Below are 22,892 nucleotides of genomic sequence, written 5' to 3'. Positions count from 1 at the left end.
ATTTTTGGGGAGTGAAAGAAGTGGGAGATACAACTGGATGGAGCAGTTCTGCATTTCAGCTCATACAAAGGAACTGGCAGCAACATGGAAAACCTAAGGCTTTGTAAAGTTTGGGATTCTTTTCTTCCCTTGTTATCTTGGGTAGCGTCAGAGGAAAACTTGACTCTGTGCTAGAGAGGCCTGAATATTTCATTCCCCATGCCTCCTCCTTTAAATAACATGCAAGTCCCCTACTGCATGTTGTCCCAATTGTGATGTTTCTGCTAAAATAGCCAGCAAATGTGACACGCAAGCTAATCATATTAATCTCCATCTTACCTGATGAATGGAAGGAGCTTACACTGCCCAGACCTGCAGTATTAGACTGTTCTCTACAGTCAGTTCACATTTTGAAGATCACCTCTGCAACTACAAGTGAATTTACAGCTTTGAGCCAACAGCTAAGTTTTGAAGCACAATTATGTAGCAGCTTTTCAAAAGGAGCCATCAGAAAATGATTGCTGATTCACATAGGAAGATAAATTAAATATAGGACCTGGCACATTATTAAATATTATACTGCATTTTGATTCAGTACAACAATGTAATTAAATAGATTCTTTTCAAACTACTTTTTTTTCTTCAAATTAGCACTCATAAGTAGGGACCTACTTTATTTGTGATTTCACAGAAATCATGAAATCCTCACTTGTCTGTGAAATTAACTTAAAAAAATCTTAATAAAATAAAATTCTGGCTCCCCAGTGGGAACCAGCAGTCCTTGCTGCCTCACAGCCTTCCTAGGAGGAGAATGTGCCAGCTGGCAGGGTGTCCCTCCCCAGGGCCTCTCTGCCAATCAGCAGTGAGGGGCAGGGCTGCATAAAGGGAAGCCAACAGCCAAAATAGTGGCCACCCCCTCATCCCACCTCCCCCTGGGTCCCTTCTGCCAATCAGGTCCAGGTCCTTTCTGCCAATCAGGGCCTATAGGCAGTGTAACTGGGAAATGTCTGCAAAAGTCAGCTCTTCATGCCGTGACCAAGACATGAAAATTATATTGTCTCACTGCAAATTAAGTAGGTCTTTAATCATAACTTTCTATTGTAAAGCATGACTGTTTTGATTGCCTTATTATTTCTCTCTTGATCTCCTGACCTTCCATTTTTCTCATAGGATTGAAAAATGCAGGGAAGAAAAATAAATCCAAAATTAATCCAAAAGAATATTTAGTAATTTAATAGATTTCATAGACATTAGGGCTGGAAGGGACCTTGGAAGATCATCGAGTCCAGCCCCCTGCCCCAGGGGCAGGAAGTCAGCTGGGGTTACAGGATGCCAGCAAGATAAACGTCCAATTGACTCTTAAAGGAGTCCGAAGTAGGCGCTTGCACCACCTCTTGCAGCAGTCTATTCCAGGCCTTGGGGGTTTGGACTGTAAAGGAGTTCTTCTTTATGTCCAGCCTGAAATGGCCTTGGAGGAATTTCTTTCTATTTGACCTTGTTATCCCATGGGGTGCTTTGGTAAACAGGCATTCCCCCAGATCCTGCTGTACACCCCTTATATACTGATAGGCATCCACTGGGTCCCCCTGAGCCTGCGCTTTTCCAGGATGAAGAGTCCCATAGCTCTCAGCCTCTCATCATAAGGCCTGTTTTCCTGCCCTCTGATCATGTGCCTGGCTCTCCTCTGGACTCTCTCAAGCTTCTCCACATCATTTTTAAATTGTCAAGCACAGAATTGGATACAGTACCCCAGCTGTGGCCTCACCAAGTCTGAGTAAAGTGGGAGGATGATATCCTGGGATTTACTACAGAAGCATCTATGGATGCAGCCAGAGTTTTGCTCACTTTGCCAGCTGCATCATCACATTGGTAGCTTATGTTCATCTTGTGGTCAATCATGACCCCCAAGTCCCTTTTGGCCGTGTTGCTAGCAAGCATAGCACTATCGCGCCTATAAGCATGCTGTGGGTTTTTCTTCCCAAGGTGGAGTACGTTACATTTTTCAGTGTTGAAGGCCATCAGGCTTTCATCCACCCGTTTTCTGAGCCTGTCAAGGTTGGCTTGGATTACCATCCTGTCCTCGGGTGTGGACGCTTTACCCCAAGGTTTGCTGTTTTCAGCAAACTTGGATAGTCCACTTCTGGCACCAATGTCCACATCATAAATGAAGATGTTGAAAAGAACAGGCACAAGGATGGAGCCTTGGGGAACCCCATTGGTCATGGCACACCACAATGACTTCTGTCAACTACCACTCTTTGGGTCTGACCTTAAAGCCAAATCCCCAGCCAGCAGACTGTGATGTAGCCGAGGCCACAGTTGGCCAGTTTTTCTATAAGACAATCATACGATACCAGATTGAAAGCTTTTTTAAAGTAGAGATATCTGATGTCAATCTCTTTTTCCTTGTCCAGGTGATATGTCACCTGGTTGTAGAAGGAGATGAGATTGGTCAGGCAAGACCTAAAATCCATTCTGGTTATCCATCAGGAAATTGCCTTCAGCTACTTTGTCAAGAATGGTCTCTTTGATTTTCTTCAAGATCTTCCCCAGGATAGAGGACAGGCTGATGGACCTGTAGCTCCCCAGATCTACTTTCCTTCCTTCTCAAAGATAGGCACCACAGTGACCTTCTTCCACTCTTTGGGCACTTTGCCTGAGCACCACAAGTTCTCGAAGATCCGTGCCAGTGGCAGAGCTATGATGCTTGCCAACTCCTTAAATACCCTGGGGTGTAAGCTGTCTGGGCCAGCTGACTTGAAGGTGTCTAGCCTCTCAAGGTGTTCCTTCACATAGTCAACACTGATGAAGGGTAACAGTTCTCCCTCGCTCTGGCCCTCCCATACCATATTGAGCAGGACTGTCCCTTGGGGCTGGTGAAAAACCGGCGCAAAATTCTCCGTTAAGCAGGCTGGCTTTTTCCTGGGCGTCAGTTGTCAGTTGAACAATATGGCTTAGCTGGGGTCCAGCGTTACCCTTGCTTTTCCTCTGGCTCCTAGAAAAGGACTTTTTATTGTCCTTGATATGTGTAGCCAGCTGGAGTTCAGTTGCAGCCTTGGGTTTCCTGGTTCACTCCCTACAGGTCCGGACCAATGCAGAGTACTCCTCCTTTGGGGTGGATCTAGCCTTCCATCCTTTATAGGTCTTTCTTTTTAGATGCAGGAGATCCACTAGTTCCCTGCCGCGCCAAGAGGGCTGCTGTGCCCTTTTGCTGCCTTTCCTCCGAGATGGGATCGATATTGCTTGAGCTTTCAGGATCGCTCCCTTAAGGAGCAACCGCTCTTCTTCCCCTCCCCTTTGGGTTGTGGTCCCTTAGGGCCTCACTAACAAGCCTCCTGAGCTTGTCAAAGTCAGCTTTCCTGAAGTCAAGGACTTCCACTTTGCTGACTGACTTCCCTGCTTTATGGTGGATGGTGAAGGTGACCAGCTCATGGTCTCTGTCTTCCAACTTCCCTTCTATCATTAGGCTGCTCATTAAGTCATCCCCAGTTGCCAGTACTAGGTCAAGCAGCGCTTTGCCTCTCATTGGTCCATAGACTTCTTGAGTCAGATATAACTCATCCATGCACATGAGGAAGCTTTGTGACCGTTTGGATGTGGCTGAGTGCTCTTCCCATGAGATGTCAGGGTAGTTGAAATCTCCCATGACAACCATGCACCAGGAGCATGCATCCTTAGCTAGTTCCCTGGCAAATTCCTGGTAAAGCTGTTGATCCTGGCTAGGAGGTCTGTAGTAGACTCCCACCATGGTGTCCCCTGTGCCTTGTTCACCACGGATTTTGACCTAGAGAGTCTCCTGGACTGGACTAAACACCTCCTAAGTTTGTTTTTTTTAAGGTCTAATAAAACACGTGGCAGGCAACTTTATCACAACTGCAGCCGGAACCTCTTGAGGTAAGGAGGCCCAGTGGCTTTTTCGGAACAACATCAAACTCGAAGCACTGGCAACACAGGAAAAGAGTCTCTGAGCCAACATTGGGGAATACCTATTGTGTGTGTGACCAAACACAACTTCAGCATAAGTTCAGTGCTGAACAGTTTGGTTCTATTGGGACCTAGGTGATTATGTGTATATGCAGCCACCAAAACATGGGCTTCTGTAAGACCTCATTAGCAAAAACTAAGATGCCAGGAAAATAGCTTAGATACTGACAGAATTAAGTGAGGAACTAGAGAGCTTCCATATCATCTAAAAGTTCAACATTAGGCATTTCAAGCAGTTTTGAGGTGCCTATCTCCCTCTCGTAAATTTTGTCTTATGTACAGCTATCAGCACATCATTGACCCTTGCCCCCTGTGCTCCTTAGTGCAGTCATGGAGATTAAAGCTTCTAGCTGTGCAGGTGCCCTATACAGAAGTTCCTCATGCTAGGTAAGTACTAAATCCTTAAATGTTGTGATTAGTGGTGAACCTCAGTGGTTTTCCTGTCAGAAATATAAAGCCAGATGAGCTAAGTCTTTGGAAGCCATTTCAGGGGCATAAAGTTTTCTGCATGTTTTTACAAATACAGTAAAATTCCCTTGTCAGTAGCAATGCTTCCTACAGCACTAAGTATGACCACAGAGGAATTACTAAATTGCTGGCAAGTAAAAGGGACTGGTAAGTTTTGTTACAGTCAGCTAGTGCTGCCTTCCAATTTCTGAAGACAGATTATCACTGTAAGTCTTCCATGACACTCTGGGGATAGTTGTGCCTCATTTGAAAAGAGAGGCAGTTTGTATGCCACGCTGTACTGGATCCAGGTAACTAGAATTCTTTTTGCCATAAAAAAGAGAGGTAATTAGAGTAGGCTTCTTTCAAAATTATATGAAATAGTGAAATCATTTTACAAACATATGTACTAATATAGCCATCCCTGTGTCTGATAATACATTCACTAATCCATGCCACTCAGTACTGTGATTTATTTCTCCCCGAATTGGAACCTATCCTGAAAATATATAATTAAGCTAGTTTGACAGGCGTATTCAATGAGCCTAATGAACTGGAAACATTTTCATGCTGAATATTAGAACACTGCTAAAATAATGTGCAGTCTATCACAAACCGTACAGTGGACACAAGATGACTATTGGATCATAATTTGATACTTAAGAGAACTTCCTGAGAGGCAGATGCCTGCTTTGTTTCTTGAACTTCAAGAAGAGAGCAAATATTTAACTGTAAGAACTGGCTGGAACATTTTAACCAGATTTCATTTTAATGAAATATCCAGTTGTGTCAAAACTGAAACCTTTCTTGGAAACAAAAATTGGTCTGGCAATGTGGGGGTGAGGAGGAGGAGGAGACTGACATTGTTAATCTGCCAGATTTGGGGCAATCTGAGATAAAGAACTGCTCTGTCAGGCAGAGATTGGACTCAAATCCAAAACTCATGTTTAGAAGTCTACCTAACTTAAGGAGGTGGCTGGCTGATTTCACAGGGAGATTGTCGGGTTGGCTGCCATATTCATGAGCCAATCACAACAGGCTCTTCCATGCCTCCGATTGGCTGAGGGGCCCCGGTGGTCACACCTCTCATGTCTGATTGGCTGTAAGGGTGGAGAGGGGCAGGGCTACTTGACAAGCAGCCCTCTCAGGCAATCAATGGTAAGGGGAGGGGGCAGCAACAATCTTGGGCTGCTCTTCACGTGGGAAGCCCCTGCACTCCCTTTTTCCCACAGTAGAGTATGAAGACCTCTGGCTTCCTTTTTTTTGATTTTGTGGGCATTGCCTGGGCAAGGCCAGATTTTTGGTTTCTGCACAATCCATGAAATCGCAATTTCAGAAGGTCCCTGCTCATGTTCCATGCAGGTGCTCTATCCACCAGGCTACATATATCTATGCATATGCTTTCACGAGTATATTGAATGAAAACATTCCGAAATCTCAGAAGCTGCCACAAAGCAGTTGTCCTCTGGTTACCCTTTTTAGCTACATACAGCTAAATGGTTCCTGTCCATTTTTAAAGCTTTTTTGATGAAAGACAAAATAAGAAGCATGTGTGCCTGGCAGAGAGACACTCCACTGCTGACCTCAGGATTGCTGTTCTACCTGCTTCCTCCAGAGCACCCTCACTACCTCACCTGCACATTACATTTAGATCGACCTAACCAAGGTTAGGTTGATCTAAATGTCACAGCATGCAAGAACTCACAGGGCTTAGGTCACTCTCAAAATGGCCTGATCTAAAGTTAGTTCACCTCAGAGGTGAACTAGCTTTAGATCAGTGGTGCTCAAATTTCTTGCCCCACAGAACTGGTGGGTGGTGGCTGATCCAGCTATATGCAGGGGAGCAGGAGGCAGCTCAGGCCCTGTTTGGCCTGATGGGGAGGGGGCATGACCCAACCCCAACCTGGTCATACAGAGGGAAGGGGGCTTGGTCTGGCCCCAATCTGGCTGTGCAGTGCTTGGGGATTTGACAACACAGGAGTGGTAGCACTATTAATTGCCACTGCTCCCCTGCTGCCAAATCTCCTGACCCACGGGGAGCCCTGCAGGCCAGATGCCATGGCTCTGTGGACCAGCCCTGACCCACGGGCCAGGATTTGAACACCCTAGCTTTAGATCAACAAAAGGTTAACCTCTAAACTTGAGCTGGATCCTGCAAACACTTGTTCGCACTCTTGAGGCATGCAGAATAGGTGTGTGTGTATGGCTTTCTTCTAAACCACAGCCTCAGGAGCTACATGGAGCAAATACAGCTATACCTGAGAGGCCCAGGAACATTAAATATTAAGGAGAATTACTGGTACAAAGGAAATCCAGATTAGGACACTTGAGTACTATGAACTGTAATATGGTATCAATAGTTCTTATTAAGAGAGTTAGTGACAACTGCATTCCTTTTGACCAGTGGAAGTTAGAGGGCGTTGTCTTCTCAAACATGAATATTACCACAGTGCAAAACAACCATATTTTATTATACCAAAATTGAATTAAAAAAATCTCCTTCCTCTGTCCTATTTGAGTACAGATATCTTGCCCTGTTCCAATTCTGTGGCCATTTTCAACTTTTACTATAATTCCTCTGGATTTACACCAACATAGCTAGGATTAGAGTGTGAACAGTAAGAACAGCCCAGGTTTTGGGCAGGTGGGAGAGAGAGAGAATACTCCGCAAAGACTCTGAGATTGGATAGTGTGAAAATAGTTAAATCATTTGCACAAGAGCTGATAAAAATATTCAAAATGGTGTGTATAAACACATCCATCATTGGAGGCCAACCTTTCTGGCAGGCATGCCACAAATTAAGCCCTGTACCCTCTGTGAGGTACCACTTTAATTTTCTTCCCTGGCCTGATTGCCACTGCTTTCTGCTTCCCACCCAAGCTGCTGCTCAGTTTTCTGCTCCCTACCCCCATCTGCCACTGTGCTGCCTGCTGCCACCCCACTCTGCTATGGGGATTCTCAATCCCCAGGCCATGGCCTGGTGCTGGGCTGTGGCAGGTTGGCTGCTGGTCCACCGCAGGGTCAGCTGCCACACCGGAAGTGGCTGACTGGTAAAACATGGCCTCCCAGAGCCAGGTGAAGAGGCTGCAGATCCTTCTGCAGGGCCTGTGGCGCCTCAGTGTTTGATCCATCCATCCCCACCACTCAGGGGGTGGACGTATTCTTACCTCTTCTGGCTGGAAATTCTGGCCATGATTGACTATGACTGCGGGGCCACGGTTTGCTGGGCCATGGCCACTTTCAGGCTGCAGTTTGACAGGCCACGGCATAAAAACTTTGAAAACCTCTGTGCTATGTGCCACACACAGAGGCTGACTGTGCCACTTATGGCATGTATATATGCTATATGAATATGTTACCCCTGGTATATGCTATATGAACCTTTGAATTTACATGGTAGTTATTAGGGCTGTGCAAAGCTTTGGTTGCCGATTCAGTTCGGAGGAGATTTGGCCTAATTTGGCGGCTGAATCTGAATCGAATCGGGAGACCCATTAATCTCTCCAACTGTAATTGGAAGCCTCTGATTCGATTCAGAAAGATTTGACGATTTGGCCATAGATACAGCTTTATATTTTTTTCTATGTACCTCAAGGTACTGGGTGCAACTCATGACCACTGAGATGGTGGGGTGGATGGAACATCCCATGGGAGCGCAGAGGAGTCCCTTGCATGCTTGATGGCAGACCTGGAAGCGGACCAGAAGTACTGCCAGGTCTGCCGTGGAGCATGTGGGGGACCCCCTTGACCTCTGGCTCAGCAACTGGTGCCTCCTGGGTCTGGAGGGGGCACCCAGGGTCCCCCTCTGGCCAATCACCGAGCCAGGGGGGCTGTGGAGGAGGAGGAGGGGCTGTCCCCCGCACTCCCGTGGGACACTTCGTCCACACCACCATCTCAGCGTTTACGAGTCACACCTGGTACCTTGAGGTACGTAGAAAAAACATATAAAGCTGTGTCTACGGCTGAATTGTGGATTCTCCAAATCAGAATCGAATCTTCAGATTCAGATTCGGCCGAATCAAATTGAGACAGTGATCTGAATCAGCGAATTGAATCACTGTCTCCCAAATCGGGCTGAATCTGAATCAAATACTGCCAGCTTCACACACCCCTACTAGTTATTGCCACTAATTGTTTATAACAGAATGTGAAAATAGAAGGTATGAATTCTTCTGCCTTTTCTCTCAACATTTCCACCCTTCCAAAAGCAAGCTTTATAAGAAATCTCATGAGAGCTTAACTGCTTATTTCCAAACTAATTCTGCAGCCCCAAGAGATGTATCCAGAATTGTGCATATATACTGATGGAATCAGCTGATATTTTCCTATGGCTTACATAAATCTTACTTATAATGCTGCTGTACATACATGCACATTTCATAGAGTCTGACTACAAGAAATATAAACTTTTAAAATATAGTATTAGTGCTCACTTAACATAATATAATCCACCTACATAAAACTGCATTTTAATAAAAGCATAACGATTCCATAAAAGTTTTTATGGTGGCAAAAAGGTGATGTCTGTTTCTACTCTAAGTGTAACACAAGGCATTGGTGTCATGGTTTAGGACCTAGTTACCTGAGAGATGGCCACTCTTCTTGTCCCATGTGGACACAAATCAATAATCAGTGGTGCTCAAACAAAAGGGGTCTCATACTCCAAAGAGAAGGAACTTCTGCTAGAGCATTTTCAAGGAGTCTGGCTTTGCAACTCATTTTTCTACCATAGCCCTTCAGCTCTATTAACCTTCCAGACACACAGCAATGTTTTACCTTCCCCACTCACATTTTGGGGCTGAGAGTCTCAGGATTAGAAAGGTTTGTAATAACTGTATCATTAATAAATTAAATATATAAATATACTTTTCTGATGGTATCTATTTATGTAGCAAATTGTATTGTGTGTACTGCATACAAACATTTATGTTTTGAGCATTCTGGACTTGTTTTTATGAACTTAGATAAATAAAGTACTTCCCTGATTTAAACAGAAATAGATCACTTTATTCACCAGTCAAATGCACTTACCACTGGGGTGAAATACATTAGCATCTGTTTAATACTGTACAGCAACACTACCCAACAATGTAGGGCAAGCAGCAAAAAAAACGCTTTATCCACTTAAAACTGCAGATGGAATGTAAGTGGGCAGAATGTAATTATCCACATTGGAATCTGGCCAGGACAACAGATTTAAATACCACTGCTGACACAGAAAGTGCCTTGGGAACATTAAATATCACAAGTGGTCAGGACCTCCATTTTACATATTACTCAATAATCAGCACCTCCAGTGACTCAACACCCCCTAACTCCATGCTGAGGCACTGTATATCATTAGCACAGACAGGAGAGTACAAATGACTTTCCTTGAGCTCTTTGCAGAAGGTCCTGCCTCTAACCACTGTCTCAACCCAGTGATGTACTTAGTTTGTGAGATCACAGGATGATAAACAAATGCTAGGTTTGCTGTATGTAAGGAGGCCTCCAAAGGGAAAATGGAGAAGGCTGAGACAGACTTTTGTCTGAGGCCTTGTTCCTTAACCCAGGGTTTCTCAACCAGTGGGACATGTCCCACTTGTGGGAATCGAGGGTCGTGTAGGTGGGATTTAAACTCATTGCCTGGTTGAAAAAAATCAGTTGTTTGCACTTCAAGTAGATAAATCAACAGGTATCTCGAACAGTGCAATTTTGTGGTTTGGTTTTTTTAAATCATGGTGGGAGCAGGGGTTGTTGACAAAATGGTTGGCAGGACATAAGGTGCAAAACACTGAGAACCACTGCCTTAACCCGCCACTAGCATATAGTCACTGCAGCATGTACAGTAACTCACTGTTCAGATAGCCATGTACTTAGGTGCAATGGCAGAGGAAAAAAGGTAGTTAAAAGGAGTTAAATCCTTTCTCTGGGTATATACATATGTTCACTGCACCTGGTCTAGGTTTAGGATGCTGACTTTAAGCTTATTGCTGCGAGGAGAAGCATGGGCAGCCTGAGGTAAGAAGACTGGGCACGCCATTTTTTGGACAATTTAACCCTCAGGAACGCCTGCAAAAGTGGACATTTAGATCAACCTAACCCTGATTAGGTTAATCTAATTGTAACACTTACATGTATCCTCACTGACTGTTCTGTCTCCTCTCTCTTTAATCCAGACCCTGAGCACAGATACTTGTGTTGAAGCACATACCCCTCTGCACAAACCACGGCAGCCATTTTTGTGTCTCTACGAGGAGCAGGATTTGCTCTATAATATAAAGAAGATTTTGTGAATGTTCAGCTTCATCAACAGACACACAGGGCAGTTCCTGGGTACAAACAGAAGAGCAGCTCCCTATTGCAATTCACAGCGCTTTGCAGGAAGCACTATGAATTGCAATGATCCTCTGGACCCAGCAGAAGTTTGCTGTTGGGTCCAGGATTTGGGGATTCCAGGTGCTTGCTGCAAGCCTGAAGCCTGGTCTCCGTAGCAACACCATTCCCCCCTCCCAGCCCCAATGCTGTTTTCAGAATGGGAGGGGGGAAAGGCAGCAGAGGAAGCTCATTCTCGGGGTTCCCCGGCCAGCGCTGGAGGATGGGGTGCGTGGACCAGTGCCCCCCACCTTGGGAGACAGGGGGGCTCCAATCCACCTGTCCCACCCTCCAGCGACAGCCGAGAAAACCCCAGACCAAATTCCCTCCACTCCCTTTCCCTCCTCCTATTCTGAAAACAGTGACAGGCTGGGAACTCTGCAGACACAAGTTACAGAACGGGTTCTGTTTTGGAGTGTGTTTATCTGAACCCTCATGCAACAAGGGTTCAGATTTTCACGGGACTGGGCCATTTTAAAGCGGTCTGCAACCACACACTCCTGTGTGGTCATCACTGTAGACTGCTTTCTGGGGCCAAATCAGGCAAAAATGGTAACTTTCCCCTAGTTCCCTGTGAAACAGTCTCAAACTTTGCTAAAGAGAAATGCTAGCAGAATCTTTATAAATCTTTGAAAGTGAGCCATGTGATCATGATTAACAGTACAAAGTCTTATTCCTTCTTTCTGAATAAACTGAAAAATCTATTAAAATACCATTGTATAGATTTTTTATTCTAATACTGACATTGTGTTTAGTAGGATTCGGGTAAGAAAAGCATTTGCTATCACTGACAGTTGAACTCAGTCTCTGGATGCTTTTATAGCCAAATTAATAAGGTGTTTGAAATACCAGCATTTAGGAAGGGATCTGCAGATCAGAGCTCTAGTGAAATGTTTTGGATTTTTTCTAGAGCTCTGTTGCATTATGCAGTCCCTACTTCCTAGAAGCATGCTAAATAAAATAACTGTTATTTTCTACTGGTGGTTAGGAATAACCTGGTTAGGTTCCTATGTAGCCCTTATTAAAGAGTTATGAAACACACTGGCAATCTTCACTGCAGGTATTTTAATTATTATTTGCTCTTTAAAGATTTCCCAAGACTTCCTATTACTTTTCTTCTAAATCTTCTAATCCTGATAAGAAGTTCCAAGGAAGCAATAAAGACAGACTGCAGCAGACATCACGTACTAGGACACACTCAAGTACCACTGCCTCAGGCAATAACGTATGGTGCAGCACTTTCCTAGACCTTCTGATCAGTAGAAGGTAACTAAACCCCCCAAATCTGAGCATTTAAGGGCATTTTACTGGAGGGTGGGAAACAGGAAGATTACTCTGGTGAGCCTAAGGCAAAGCTAAATGTAACTTGGAAGGAAACTGTCCAGGGAGAAGAGCACGAAACACATTAATACCAAGTGAATGTAAGGTAGTATGGCTCTAGAGTAGTGATCAGATGCGTGAAGCTGAGAGGAGATGGGTGCCTCATCCTGTTTGGATTATCTCCTACTTAAATACGTATTTATGCTGTTGTCCGTAACAGTGCATCTAATTGACTCATAATCAGTCATTGGTTTCGTTCTCACAATACTCTTATGAGATAAGGAGGGAATTCTACCCATTTTACAGTCATCACTGGGCAGATTAAATGACTTGCCCAGGATTACAGACAGAGTCTGTGGCAGAGCTGTGAACTGAAGCTGCATCTTTGGCATTCCAGTCTGGTATTCTGTCTTAGCCCACCCTTCCTACTCTACTCACGCACCCTGGCTTCAGTTGTTCCTTTCTCTATTTAGGACAGAGGTGGGCAAAATGTGCCCCATGGGCTGGATGTGGCCCACCAGGTCACTCCATCTGGCCCGCAGGGCCCCTAAAAATTTTAGAAAATTAATATTTATCTGCCCCTGGCTGCCTGTCATGCGGCCTTCCATGGCTTGCCAAAACTCAGTAAGCGCACCTCCACCCAAAATAATTGCCCACTGCTGATTTAGGAACTAGTATAGGAATCGGAGCATTGGGGAGAGGTAAATAAATAATAAAAAACCCCCCCAATTAGTAGCAACCAGTTTGTGGGAACAGGCAAGAAATTGTCTATATGACCTCATTTGAGCCAGCTGTTAAGCTAACACTGTCAGTTATTTCTGAACACAAAAAAGGAAAGTTTGCTTTATAAATCTGGCCCTTTACGTCAAGTTTCAGCCAGAGCTTTAAGCTCTGAAGCTGTGAAAATAAAGGGCTATTTTAGAAATGCTGACAGACCCTAAACCGGCAGCACACTGAATGGTGATGCTATAGAATTAGAGCTTAAGATCAAAAAAAAAAAAAATCACACAGTTGAGCTCTTATGCCAGGCATCCCAGGCAATGATAAGGCTTGTGGGGAGCTAAGCAGAGGCTCTCAAGAAAAGAATGACAGACTGACACAATATCAATGATTTCGTTTCTCTTTTTATGTAAAGATAGGACTGTGTGTGAGAGTGTCAAAAAGCTGGTTGAAGTCTCTGTTTGAAGACGTTTCTTTAAACTGTAACAGCATGTTTCAAACAGTTTCAAAATACAGTCAAAGGTCCTACACTAGTTTGTGTTCTGCTTAAATTTGGATAGAGCCAATATTGAACTAAAAAGGGAATTAGAAGTTGTGGGGGGGAAAAGGAGAGGCAGCCAAGCTACAGTCTTTTCAAAAGCATTCCTTTTTTCTCATATGTTGTGGATGGATGGATGTAGAAATGCTTTATTCGCTTAAGAAAATTGAAAAATGATGCACCAGATTGCAATTTTCCAAGCCAAGCATCACAACTAAAATAGTTTTCAAGGAAAAAAACTTGCTGAGTTCCCAAGAGCACTAGCTAAGCAGATGGACAGATCCTCCAGCATAAGTGAACTAAAGCATTTATGGGACTAAAAGAGCAAGGCATTTTTCACTTGTTTGTCAGGCCATTTCTCTCACAGAATGCAATCAAATAACTAGGTACATTTAATTGATTATAACAGTATTTTAATATAAGAGAAAAAGAGCCAATAGTTTTCAAGAAAGCTCTGTCTGAACAGCATTAGTTCAGACCAGGTCCGATCTATATGGGCAGTCAGCAAATGGGGCATCCATACAGGAAGTGAGTGCATGTGCAGCCTGATTTCCATTATAGTTCCCATACAATGAAACTGGGAGACAACAGCTGGCCACCTTTAGAATTGCCCTCCACCTACCATTTGCTTTCAGTCTCTTTGATTTCAGCCTGATGCCTCCATCCCATTTAAAACAGAAATGAAATAACATCTTCAATGGTCAAAAATGACAGCTCTGTTTGTGCTTCTAGTGATGCCAGAGGTAACACTATAACGAACTTTACTGGTACTGTACCACCACTGGATCCTAATGCTTTAAAAGATCCCAGAGCCAATTCATTTTGAAGAAATTTTACATTTTGAATTCTGAGCTCATCTTTGATCTGGATGGGATTCAAAAACATGTCATTTGATAAGAAGCGGGCTCCTCTCCCACCCCCACCTCTCTGTCACACAAATAATCTCAGTCTCTCTCTTTTACATAATCCACTGACAGGATCATTCTCTTCAGCTGCCTAAAATCAAGAACTGCCTAGAAGTCGTAGGAGGCAAAGCACTCTGGTTAAGAAAGAAGTATTGAAAAATGATACCATGAAATATGTATGACAATCCGCAGGGCTCGGTCTTTGGACCTGTACTCTTCAATGTCTCCATCAGTGACTTGAACGTGGGTGTGAAGTGTACTCTGTCCAAGTTCGTGGAAGATACTAAATTGTGGACTGAAGTGCACGCTTTGGAGAGTAGGGAACAATTGCAGGCAGACCTGGACAGGTTGGAAAAGTGGGCAGAACACAGTAGGATGCAGACCAACACAGAGTGCTGCACCTAGGGCGCAAAAATATCCAGCACACCTACTGGCTAGGAAGTGACCTTCTCAGCAGCACAGAAGCAGAAAGGGATCTCGGAGTCATAGTGGGCTCCAAGATGGACATGAGTTGTCAGTGTGATGAAATCATCAGCAAAGCTAACCGCACTTTAGCATGCATCAGGAGATACGCGACCAATCGATCCAAGGAGGCGATACTTCCCCTCTATGCGGCATTGCTCAGACCGCAGTTGGAGTATTACATCCAGTTTTGGGCGCTGTACTTTAAGAAGGATGCAGATAGCCTCAAGAGAGTCCAGAGGAGGGCCACTAGTATGGTTACAGGTTTACAGGACAAGCCCTATGAGGAGAGACTGAGGGACCTGAACCCCTTCAGCCTCCTCAAGAGAAGGCTGAGAGGTGATCTTGTGGCTGCCTACAAATTAATTAGGGAGACACAGCAAGGGATTGGAGATGCTTTGTTCACCAGGGAGCCTCTTGGGGTAACAAGGAACAATGGTCACAAACTGCCAGAGAGCAGATTTAGGCTAGATATCAGGAAAAACTTCTTCACGGTAAGGGTGGCCAAAATTTGGTCTGGGCTTCCAAGGGAAGTGGTGCTCCCCCTAGTTTGGGGGTCTTTAAGAGAAGGTGGATTGGCATCTGGCTGGGGTCATCTGACCCCAGCACTCTTTCCTGCCTAGGCAGGGGGTCGGACTTGATGATCTGTTGAGGTCCCTTCCAACCCTAGCATCTATGAACCCTGCCAGCTAGATCTCTGTCAACTAACATGTAATTTTAAACAACATTTAAGCCTTGTCAGCACTAACACAACTGCGGAAAACAAGAAGCTTCAAGGTTGTGTACCAGGGAATGAAGGACCAGGCACCATTCCCATTAAACTCAATGGAATCACTCGTGGTTCCAGTGGGAGGTGGATCAGACTCTACTTTTTATAATAATGTGGAGGAATCCATGTGCATTATATATGAACTCCATTGTCATCCAGATGTGTCTTCTCAGATTGGTGAATAGACACAACGATTACTCACAATGTCAAAAATCATTCCTAACAACTTGATCATACTTTTCTCCAAATTTTGTTCCTTTCCTTCTCATCAAGAAGATGAGTTTCTTATGGTTTCCACTATAGTTTTATTTGGGACTATAAACAAGGATTTAATGATAAGGATAACCAGCTTGATGTTCGCAAGGGGGGCTCAAATCCTTCAGTCCTTGTGTAGATATTATACAGTCAAAACTGGTATGGAAGTCAGTAGCAGCTGTGCCAGAACACTGTAGAATTCAGCCTCAAGTATCAGAATTCTATCTAGAAATCTAAAACAGAAATATCTCCCAAGGGGCCTTCTTTCTGAGGCTGTGTGGGTGCTTGTGTGGGGTGGAAGAGAGATGAAATCATCATTTGTATGCTACAGATGCATAGGAAATGAGTGTTCAGAAAACCCGGCAAAAACAACTGCTAAATCCAGCAGTTACAGTTCTTATAGGAAGCTGACTTTTTTAAAATGTTCCATGGTCACTGGAATCCACAGACAGCCCTGCCTTATAAGTATGTATGTATGAAGGAAACTAAGGCAGGGAGGTAAAGTGATTTGGGAAAGGCCACATAGTAAAGATATTGGTACTGCCTGGGCCAGAATACAGGAACAGCAGACTCCAGGCTAGGGACAGAAGTTATACATAAACCAGTTTAAGGTGTAACTGGTCAGAAACTGGTTTAAACTTGTAACAGAACAGAAGTTCAGTGCACATAAACTGGTTTCAAAATGGCTGAAACTGGCTTAAGATAAACATGGTTGAATTTACTATCAGACTTAACTGATTTTGGTCAAACCAGTTTATGAAACTTCTGTCCCAGATCCCTCCCTGGTTCAAGTTAAATCACAGTCCCTCATCATCCCAGGAAGCTTGCAGCCCTGGGCTAGGCTGTGCTGTCTGCTCCAGAGAGCAGTGCTGATCTTGCTTGCCCCTCTGCTCCCTAGCTGGAGCAGTGAGAACTGGCTGACAAGGGGGTGGGAGGCAAGCCCAGCTGCGGATGCAGTCCGGTCTGCGGGGCGGGGGAGAGATTGCCCCTCCCCCCAGGCAAATCCCTGCTAGGGTCTGGGGCCAGGAAAGGGGGTTAAACACCCCTTCCCCTGCTCAAACTTACTGCTGGCTGCAACTGTGGACTACAAATCCCAGAAGCGTCTGGAAGTGTGAAGAGGAAGTGATGAGCAACCCTGCAGAGTCCTGCTGCTGTAATTCTGGACTGTAAATTCCAGATACTTGGGGGGCAGCAGGAAGAGAAAGTGAACACACAAGCCAGAGAGCCATGCTCTAGTGCTTCCTGGCTTCTGGCCTGAGCCACACAGGCATGTGGCTGCATTTTCTGAGTCAAAGATAAATGTCTATTTACTTCTGTTTCAATTTAATCTGTGCAGTTTAAATTAACCTGCAAAGACTGAATCGATTCACCCTTGAGCTTTTTGACTGTCTGTACTTAGCCCTTAACTGTGTTGGTTCCATGAGCTGGTGCTTACGCCTCTTACTTTGCATATTGAGCCAACAATTATAAAAGGATGCATTGTATTAAAGACAGGTGTATTTTTGTTTGTTTCAGTTTTGCTTGTGAGATGCCAGATCATTACTTGCCTGTTATCTCCACTGTAGTCAACAGGAGGTTTGTGTACATGATAAGAAGTACCTAAAGTCAGTCCCTAGTTTCAGACAGCAGAATGACCACAATCCAGCAGCTGCTAGCTCTAGTAAGCCCTGGTTATCCTCTTAAATAAAGCACAACCAGCAATAACCTGACCAGCCACACTGTGATATCATTCTCCTAGAGGGGACGTACATGTGGGAATTTGCCACAGTAGAAATTAAGTCAGTATGTTTCTGACTCTGCAATGTTATTTACAGAAGGATTGTTTGTATTGCCTGTATATTTAAGGCTTATGTATATAGGAAAAGCCCTGTGATAATATCCAATTGTCTTTTTGAAAGTTGGCTTTCAGCTAACTATTCACAAAGAGAAATTATTTAGAACTAGTGGGGGTTTTCTGACTCAGCCAGGTGCTCTGTAAACACTGGGCAGTATTTTTTTAAGCAATGCTAAACTACCTAATACCAAGTTGCACTGAGTGACTGTTCGCATTTTGAAGTTTCCATATAGCCCTTCATATGGAGCCCTATAAATCCCAAGCCCCCTCCTGTGCCATCTCTAGCAAAACTGAACAAGCCTTATTTAAGTTCAGTTCTGTCCACAAACACAAATACACAAATATAAGTAGCTTTGAAAACTCAACCTAGATTTACACCAGCTTAAAATGAGAGAAGAATTTGGTCTTAATTCAGTCCCTTTTATCGTTAAATGTTACCGCTAACACATCATACTTTCATTTGTTCCCCAAAGGTGAAAACTCACATTGTGCCAGCCATACTATATTTTTGCACAAAAGCTTTGTTGATTACAGTTGGACAAGATGGACAGAACCTGTACACTATATCACTTCCTTTCCACGAGTCAAGTCATTGCAATACCGCACAGACAGGATCAAAGCCTGGCAGAATAGACATACTGATAATAAGGCAAAAGCATACAGATTCAATTATAAATAAACTTATTTTTCAAATGAAAGTAACTCTCAAGTCCTGTATCAGCTGTCACGGAGCAAATTTCCAAATACAGCAGACTGAATATTTGAGCAAGAGGAGAAGCCACAGTCATTCATTTCATTCTTGTACATTTCAGTTTTACAAGGAACATCTAGGAACATGGTTGCGATTTTATTTGCATTTCATTTAAAAATAAGTTGTGTCCCCCCCATTTCATCTGACTTGCTAAGTGAGGAAAAGTCTTCAGGTGATCAATCAAATACTACTACTAAAATAAACAGATGCTTCCTTCCAACATTCTGTAAAATTAACTTTTTCAGTACTTAATTTTGAATATAGCTTCTTAATTCAGTCTCCATAAATATACATACTAATAAGCACTAAAACAAAACACTTTTTAAAGACTATACACATATAATGGTGCAAGTTCATGTATATGTTTGATATAATAAATATCAATATATATTTTTCAAACTGTATAAAATCACAAATGCACAGTATGCTCACAAAAATACCCGTTCTCAAATAAACCTAAATAGCTCTAGATTTTTGGTAGGATTTAACTCCTTAGTGTTTTTAAGGCAACATAGTTATCATCTCCTTAAAAAAAAAATGGTTTGGGGTATTTTTATTTTTATTTGGAAAAGGGAGTTCCTTATAAACAGCATCCCTCCAAGGAAGAGAGAGATGACACTGAAACATTATGAACAATGAATATTGTACCCATACCTATATTTCATGCCAGTCTGCTTTGCAGTGGATTCTTTTAAAGAGATATGGTGCTGAGGGGTAAATGTTCCCAAACTGCGAGCAATAATAGCCACTGTCCGGAATTTTGCTCGGGCTGCATTCACTACGTTTGGGGTAGTGGTGCCCTGTTTGCTCATAAGTCTGTCTTCACCATTTCGACTCTTCAAGTTATGTTCCGTGCAAGCTATGGAGACTTGCATTGCTTCCTCAATAAACCTTATTCACAATCCAAACCTTAGACAGCAGGCAAAGCTTCCCAGAGCCTGAAAACAGGGCTATAGGGTACTGAATGGCTTGATATTTCAGTCCAAAATGATGCTAAAGGAGTCTTCAAAGCTGCACTCTCAAGATGACAAAAGTAGCAGAAACAGCAGTGGTAGCTGATGCAGGGCAGAGAACAGGACTGTGTCCCTAGGATACAAGTAAATGATAAGCTCTGAACTTGGTAAAGCAGCCAGAAGAGCAGACAACTCGGTTTTCAAATCTTCCTTTGCAGCAGTTTCTACTGCTTAGACAAAAACATCCATGTAGTCAAGTGCTTTCAGAAATATAAAGCTGTACCTTCATGATTAACCATAAGAAGCAACATCCACTCGGTCTTGATGCAGGCTTGTCTCTGGTTGCTGGTTTTAAATCAATGCAGGCATACTGCAAGACGTGTCTTGAACACCCTCTGGACCATGAAATGCTGAACAGGCAAGCTTTGGAACTGAAGAACCATCTAATCATAAGCAAGTCTCTACAGATCACAAATATCTATCTATTCTCCTTGTGAGAAGCAGCGAAATACTATAGCTTATCGGGACCCTTTTCAGACATTCTTAGTTTAAATCCTTGTAAAGATGAAGCTGACAGTCTGCACCAATATGGTTTTGCAGCTGCTCTGTGGAACATGCAGAGCTCCCTTTAAGAATCTTGCAGAAAGCATGAGAATGGATGCTTTTTCTTTTGTGTGCAAAATAAAGACAGGCCCTTTTAAGCAGATTCCTCCTGTAAAAATAATTGGTAGCACTGCCAAGAAAGAAGAGGACCCCTCATAGTGGTTAAAATGGACTAATTATAAAAATAAGGGAGGGGGGTGGGAAATGCTGTCCTACGGTGTGCTGATAAATTAACACATTAATCTCTTGTGCCTAACACGCTGAGATACTGCTTTAAATCCCAACATTGTCAATAGTGCCAGGGTTAATCTCTTCTTTGTACAACATTACCAGTTAAATTAGCTACTGTGCAAAACTCTTGGAACCAGATCTCACTCATAACTTGCTGTAAATCAGGTTATAGTTCAACTAGGAAAGATGAACACAAAGCTGACAAGTCGTCATGCATCCGCCACTGCTACCCAGCCATGTTTTCAAAAATGGGGAGGGAGGGGAAATTTTATATAATAATATATAAGCCCACAGATGGAAGATGTGTACACACTGGATGGCTTGCAGGCATAGGACCTGGTGTAGGCACATAAAACCTAATTTTGGAATTGCACAGGAATCTCCTCAGGGTGCTCTGCTGTTTAGGACTAAGACAGGTCAGAAAAGTATAAAGCAGTGGCATGGATAGAGGCAGTTTCTACTTAGTTCTCAGCTTCCAGTCACTCAAGTTTAAGAGTCAACATCTGGAGGCTTAAGATGCGTGTATATGAGACAGGGAAATAAATACTGCAGGAGTTGGAAGCTCAGATACCATGGTGATGAGTACAGTGTACAAACACAAACTGAGACAAATAAAAGGTGGGAGAGAGGTAGGTTGTCATGTGGTTGCAAGGCACAAGAACATTGGGATGAGGATGGCTGTGGGAGACAGGGCAAGATTCTGGAAGGGGAAGCTAGAAACCAAGAGCACCGTTGCAACTCTGCACTCGGAGGTAGGTAAGCGAGAGGAACTGGGCAGGTAAAGGGAGAGAGAACTGGTGGAATGAGCTAGGAAGCCGCAGTGCCGTGTCTTTGGCCTAGCATATCTTCAAGGATTGAACAGGGAAAACAATAAGTAGCAGAGATTTCCTAGATCAAATCAGGCTTTGCCTTCAAATGCCTACCCACTGCAGACACAAAAACAAGACACAAAAACAATGTGTTAGAATACAGACACCGCTCCCCATGGGTTGCATATTTTTCACAGGAGTGTACTTGACTTCTCTGCAGGCTACTGCTGCAGATGCTGTGTTGCAGAAGTGTGTGCACCTGACTGCACAAAGCCTGAAGGACAAGTGCCACAGGTGGCCCAGGCTCTGGGACGTTCAGGCTCTGTACCATGCTGGGCACCTCAGAACACTTGCACCTTTGTGATTTCCTTTACTAAGGTTGCCCAGAGCCTATACACATGCTTGGGGGTAGGCGGAACCATTTGAATTAGACCAATTCCTGGAAAGCCACTCTAAAAGGGCTCACCGTCACACATATTAAGTCCCTCCGTGTTTCAAAATGGCCATGGGGATGCTTTAACAAAAGCTCATTCAATAAGATTTAGTCAAAGTTCCCCCTGTAGCCATTTTGAAATGAGGTGGCGGGGAGCTTAATGCATGTGACAGTGAGGCAATGCTGGAGCAGTCTAATTAGAATGGATCAAATTAGAATGCAAATGAGAACATCTATAAGCAGTCAAAAGTTGCAAGTATTCTCAGCTTAGTTACTGTCATTTACAGATAAATCATGCAGTTCCTCACTTAGCCCCTGGGGGGAAACCCAGGCTAGAGACATAGAGATTAACAAGGTCCCAGTGGACCTATCTCCACTTGCCTGAAGGTCAGTGCTTTATATCCTGGTGCCAAGGTAACTGCTCCCTCCCCCCTCTACTCTGCCCCACCAGAAACAGGTTCTCTCCCCGCTACCTGCAACCAGCCCAGTTCTGCCTCCTGTGCCCAGTTGGTGCACCTGGATTCATGCAGCCTTTCCTCCCAAATCAGTTTCCTTCTGACCTATTGCAGTTCTCCTCATTCTTGTGTTGGAAGGATTATGGAGCCCTCTACTGGCCAGATGTTGACTCTGGTGTTATAAAATAAGATATTTGTTACCACGCCAGCATGCACGCCAGCTGATCTGCTGAGGTTTCACCTTTCTTCCGTCACACTGTGCTTGCCTTTGTCGACTCTACTTGACTCCACTCACAACCCAAGCTCCACCCACTCCTATGATGCCCCCCCTCCCCAAAACCCCCAAAACAGTTCTATTAGATCAGGCAGATCTGCACAACATGATTATCTCTTCTTTTTCTTATGTACCTTGAGCAGCAGGGAAATAATTAGTGTTGGGCTCGATAACTAGTACCATCTCTCCAGGAGAAAGGTAGAAGGAGCATTTCAAATTAATATCTGTTTTCTCAGGACAAAGGGAAACCTCAGGATAGCTCTGCACCCAATAGCACTCGTATCATATTTTCAAAATTACATTCCCACCCATAAGGGTTAGCCACATAAAAAAAGATAGAGGGGGAAAAACAAAACAAAACAAAAACAGACTGGAGCATACACAGACCTCGGTGAGCTACCGTAAGCTGGCCAAATTCAACTCTATCACAGCTTGTACTGTACTCGCTTTGGAGTGTAGCAATTAAAATACAGTGGCCAAGAATGGCCTTTTAATAAATCATTCAGGGCTTTTGGTTAATGGATCCCTATATATTCATCCGAGGGGAATGCAGTTTGCCAGGTGCTCCTGCAGATGGGTATGGCAAGGCCTGTAGAGGTGGCAACTACAAATGCTTAGCAATCTCAGGCAAAAGTGTTTAATCAGAAAATGCTGATTTATCAAAACAGCTGCTTTGCAGAAAATGTCTCCATTTTGATTGACTTCTTTTGAAACAGAAAACTCCAATGGAAATCTTGCTGGTTTTCAGCCAGTTTTCCTGCTGAAGCACCCAAGCATCTCTATAATGAAGCTCTGACTCAGTCAGTGTCTCTCAA

General features: G+C 43.8%; 1 protein-coding gene across 1 annotated transcript in view; it reads right to left on the bottom strand.

The window, feature by feature from the left end:
* Positions 1-20,022, bottom strand: part of KCNAB1 (potassium voltage-gated channel subfamily A member regulatory beta subunit 1) — a 225,230-nt gene extending 205,208 nt beyond the window's left edge. Inside the window, exon 1 of the mRNA XM_019532631.1 lies at positions 18,974-20,022. Coding sequence (XP_019388176.1) covers positions 18,974-19,194 — 221 coding nt within the window. The 5' untranslated portion in view covers positions 19,195-20,022. The remainder of the gene's footprint in view (positions 1-18,973) is intronic.
* Between the last annotated feature and the right edge of the window lie 2,870 nt (positions 20,023-22,892).

Source organism: Crocodylus porosus, unplaced genomic scaffold, assembly GCF_001723895.1.
Source record: "Crocodylus porosus isolate Cpor-Errol unplaced genomic scaffold, CroPor_comp1, whole genome shotgun sequence".
Classification (NCBI taxonomy): Eukaryota; Metazoa; Chordata; order Crocodylia; family Crocodylidae; genus Crocodylus; species Crocodylus porosus.
Note: the sequence above shows the minus strand (reverse complement) of the source record. Positions and strands in the feature narration are given on the sequence as shown.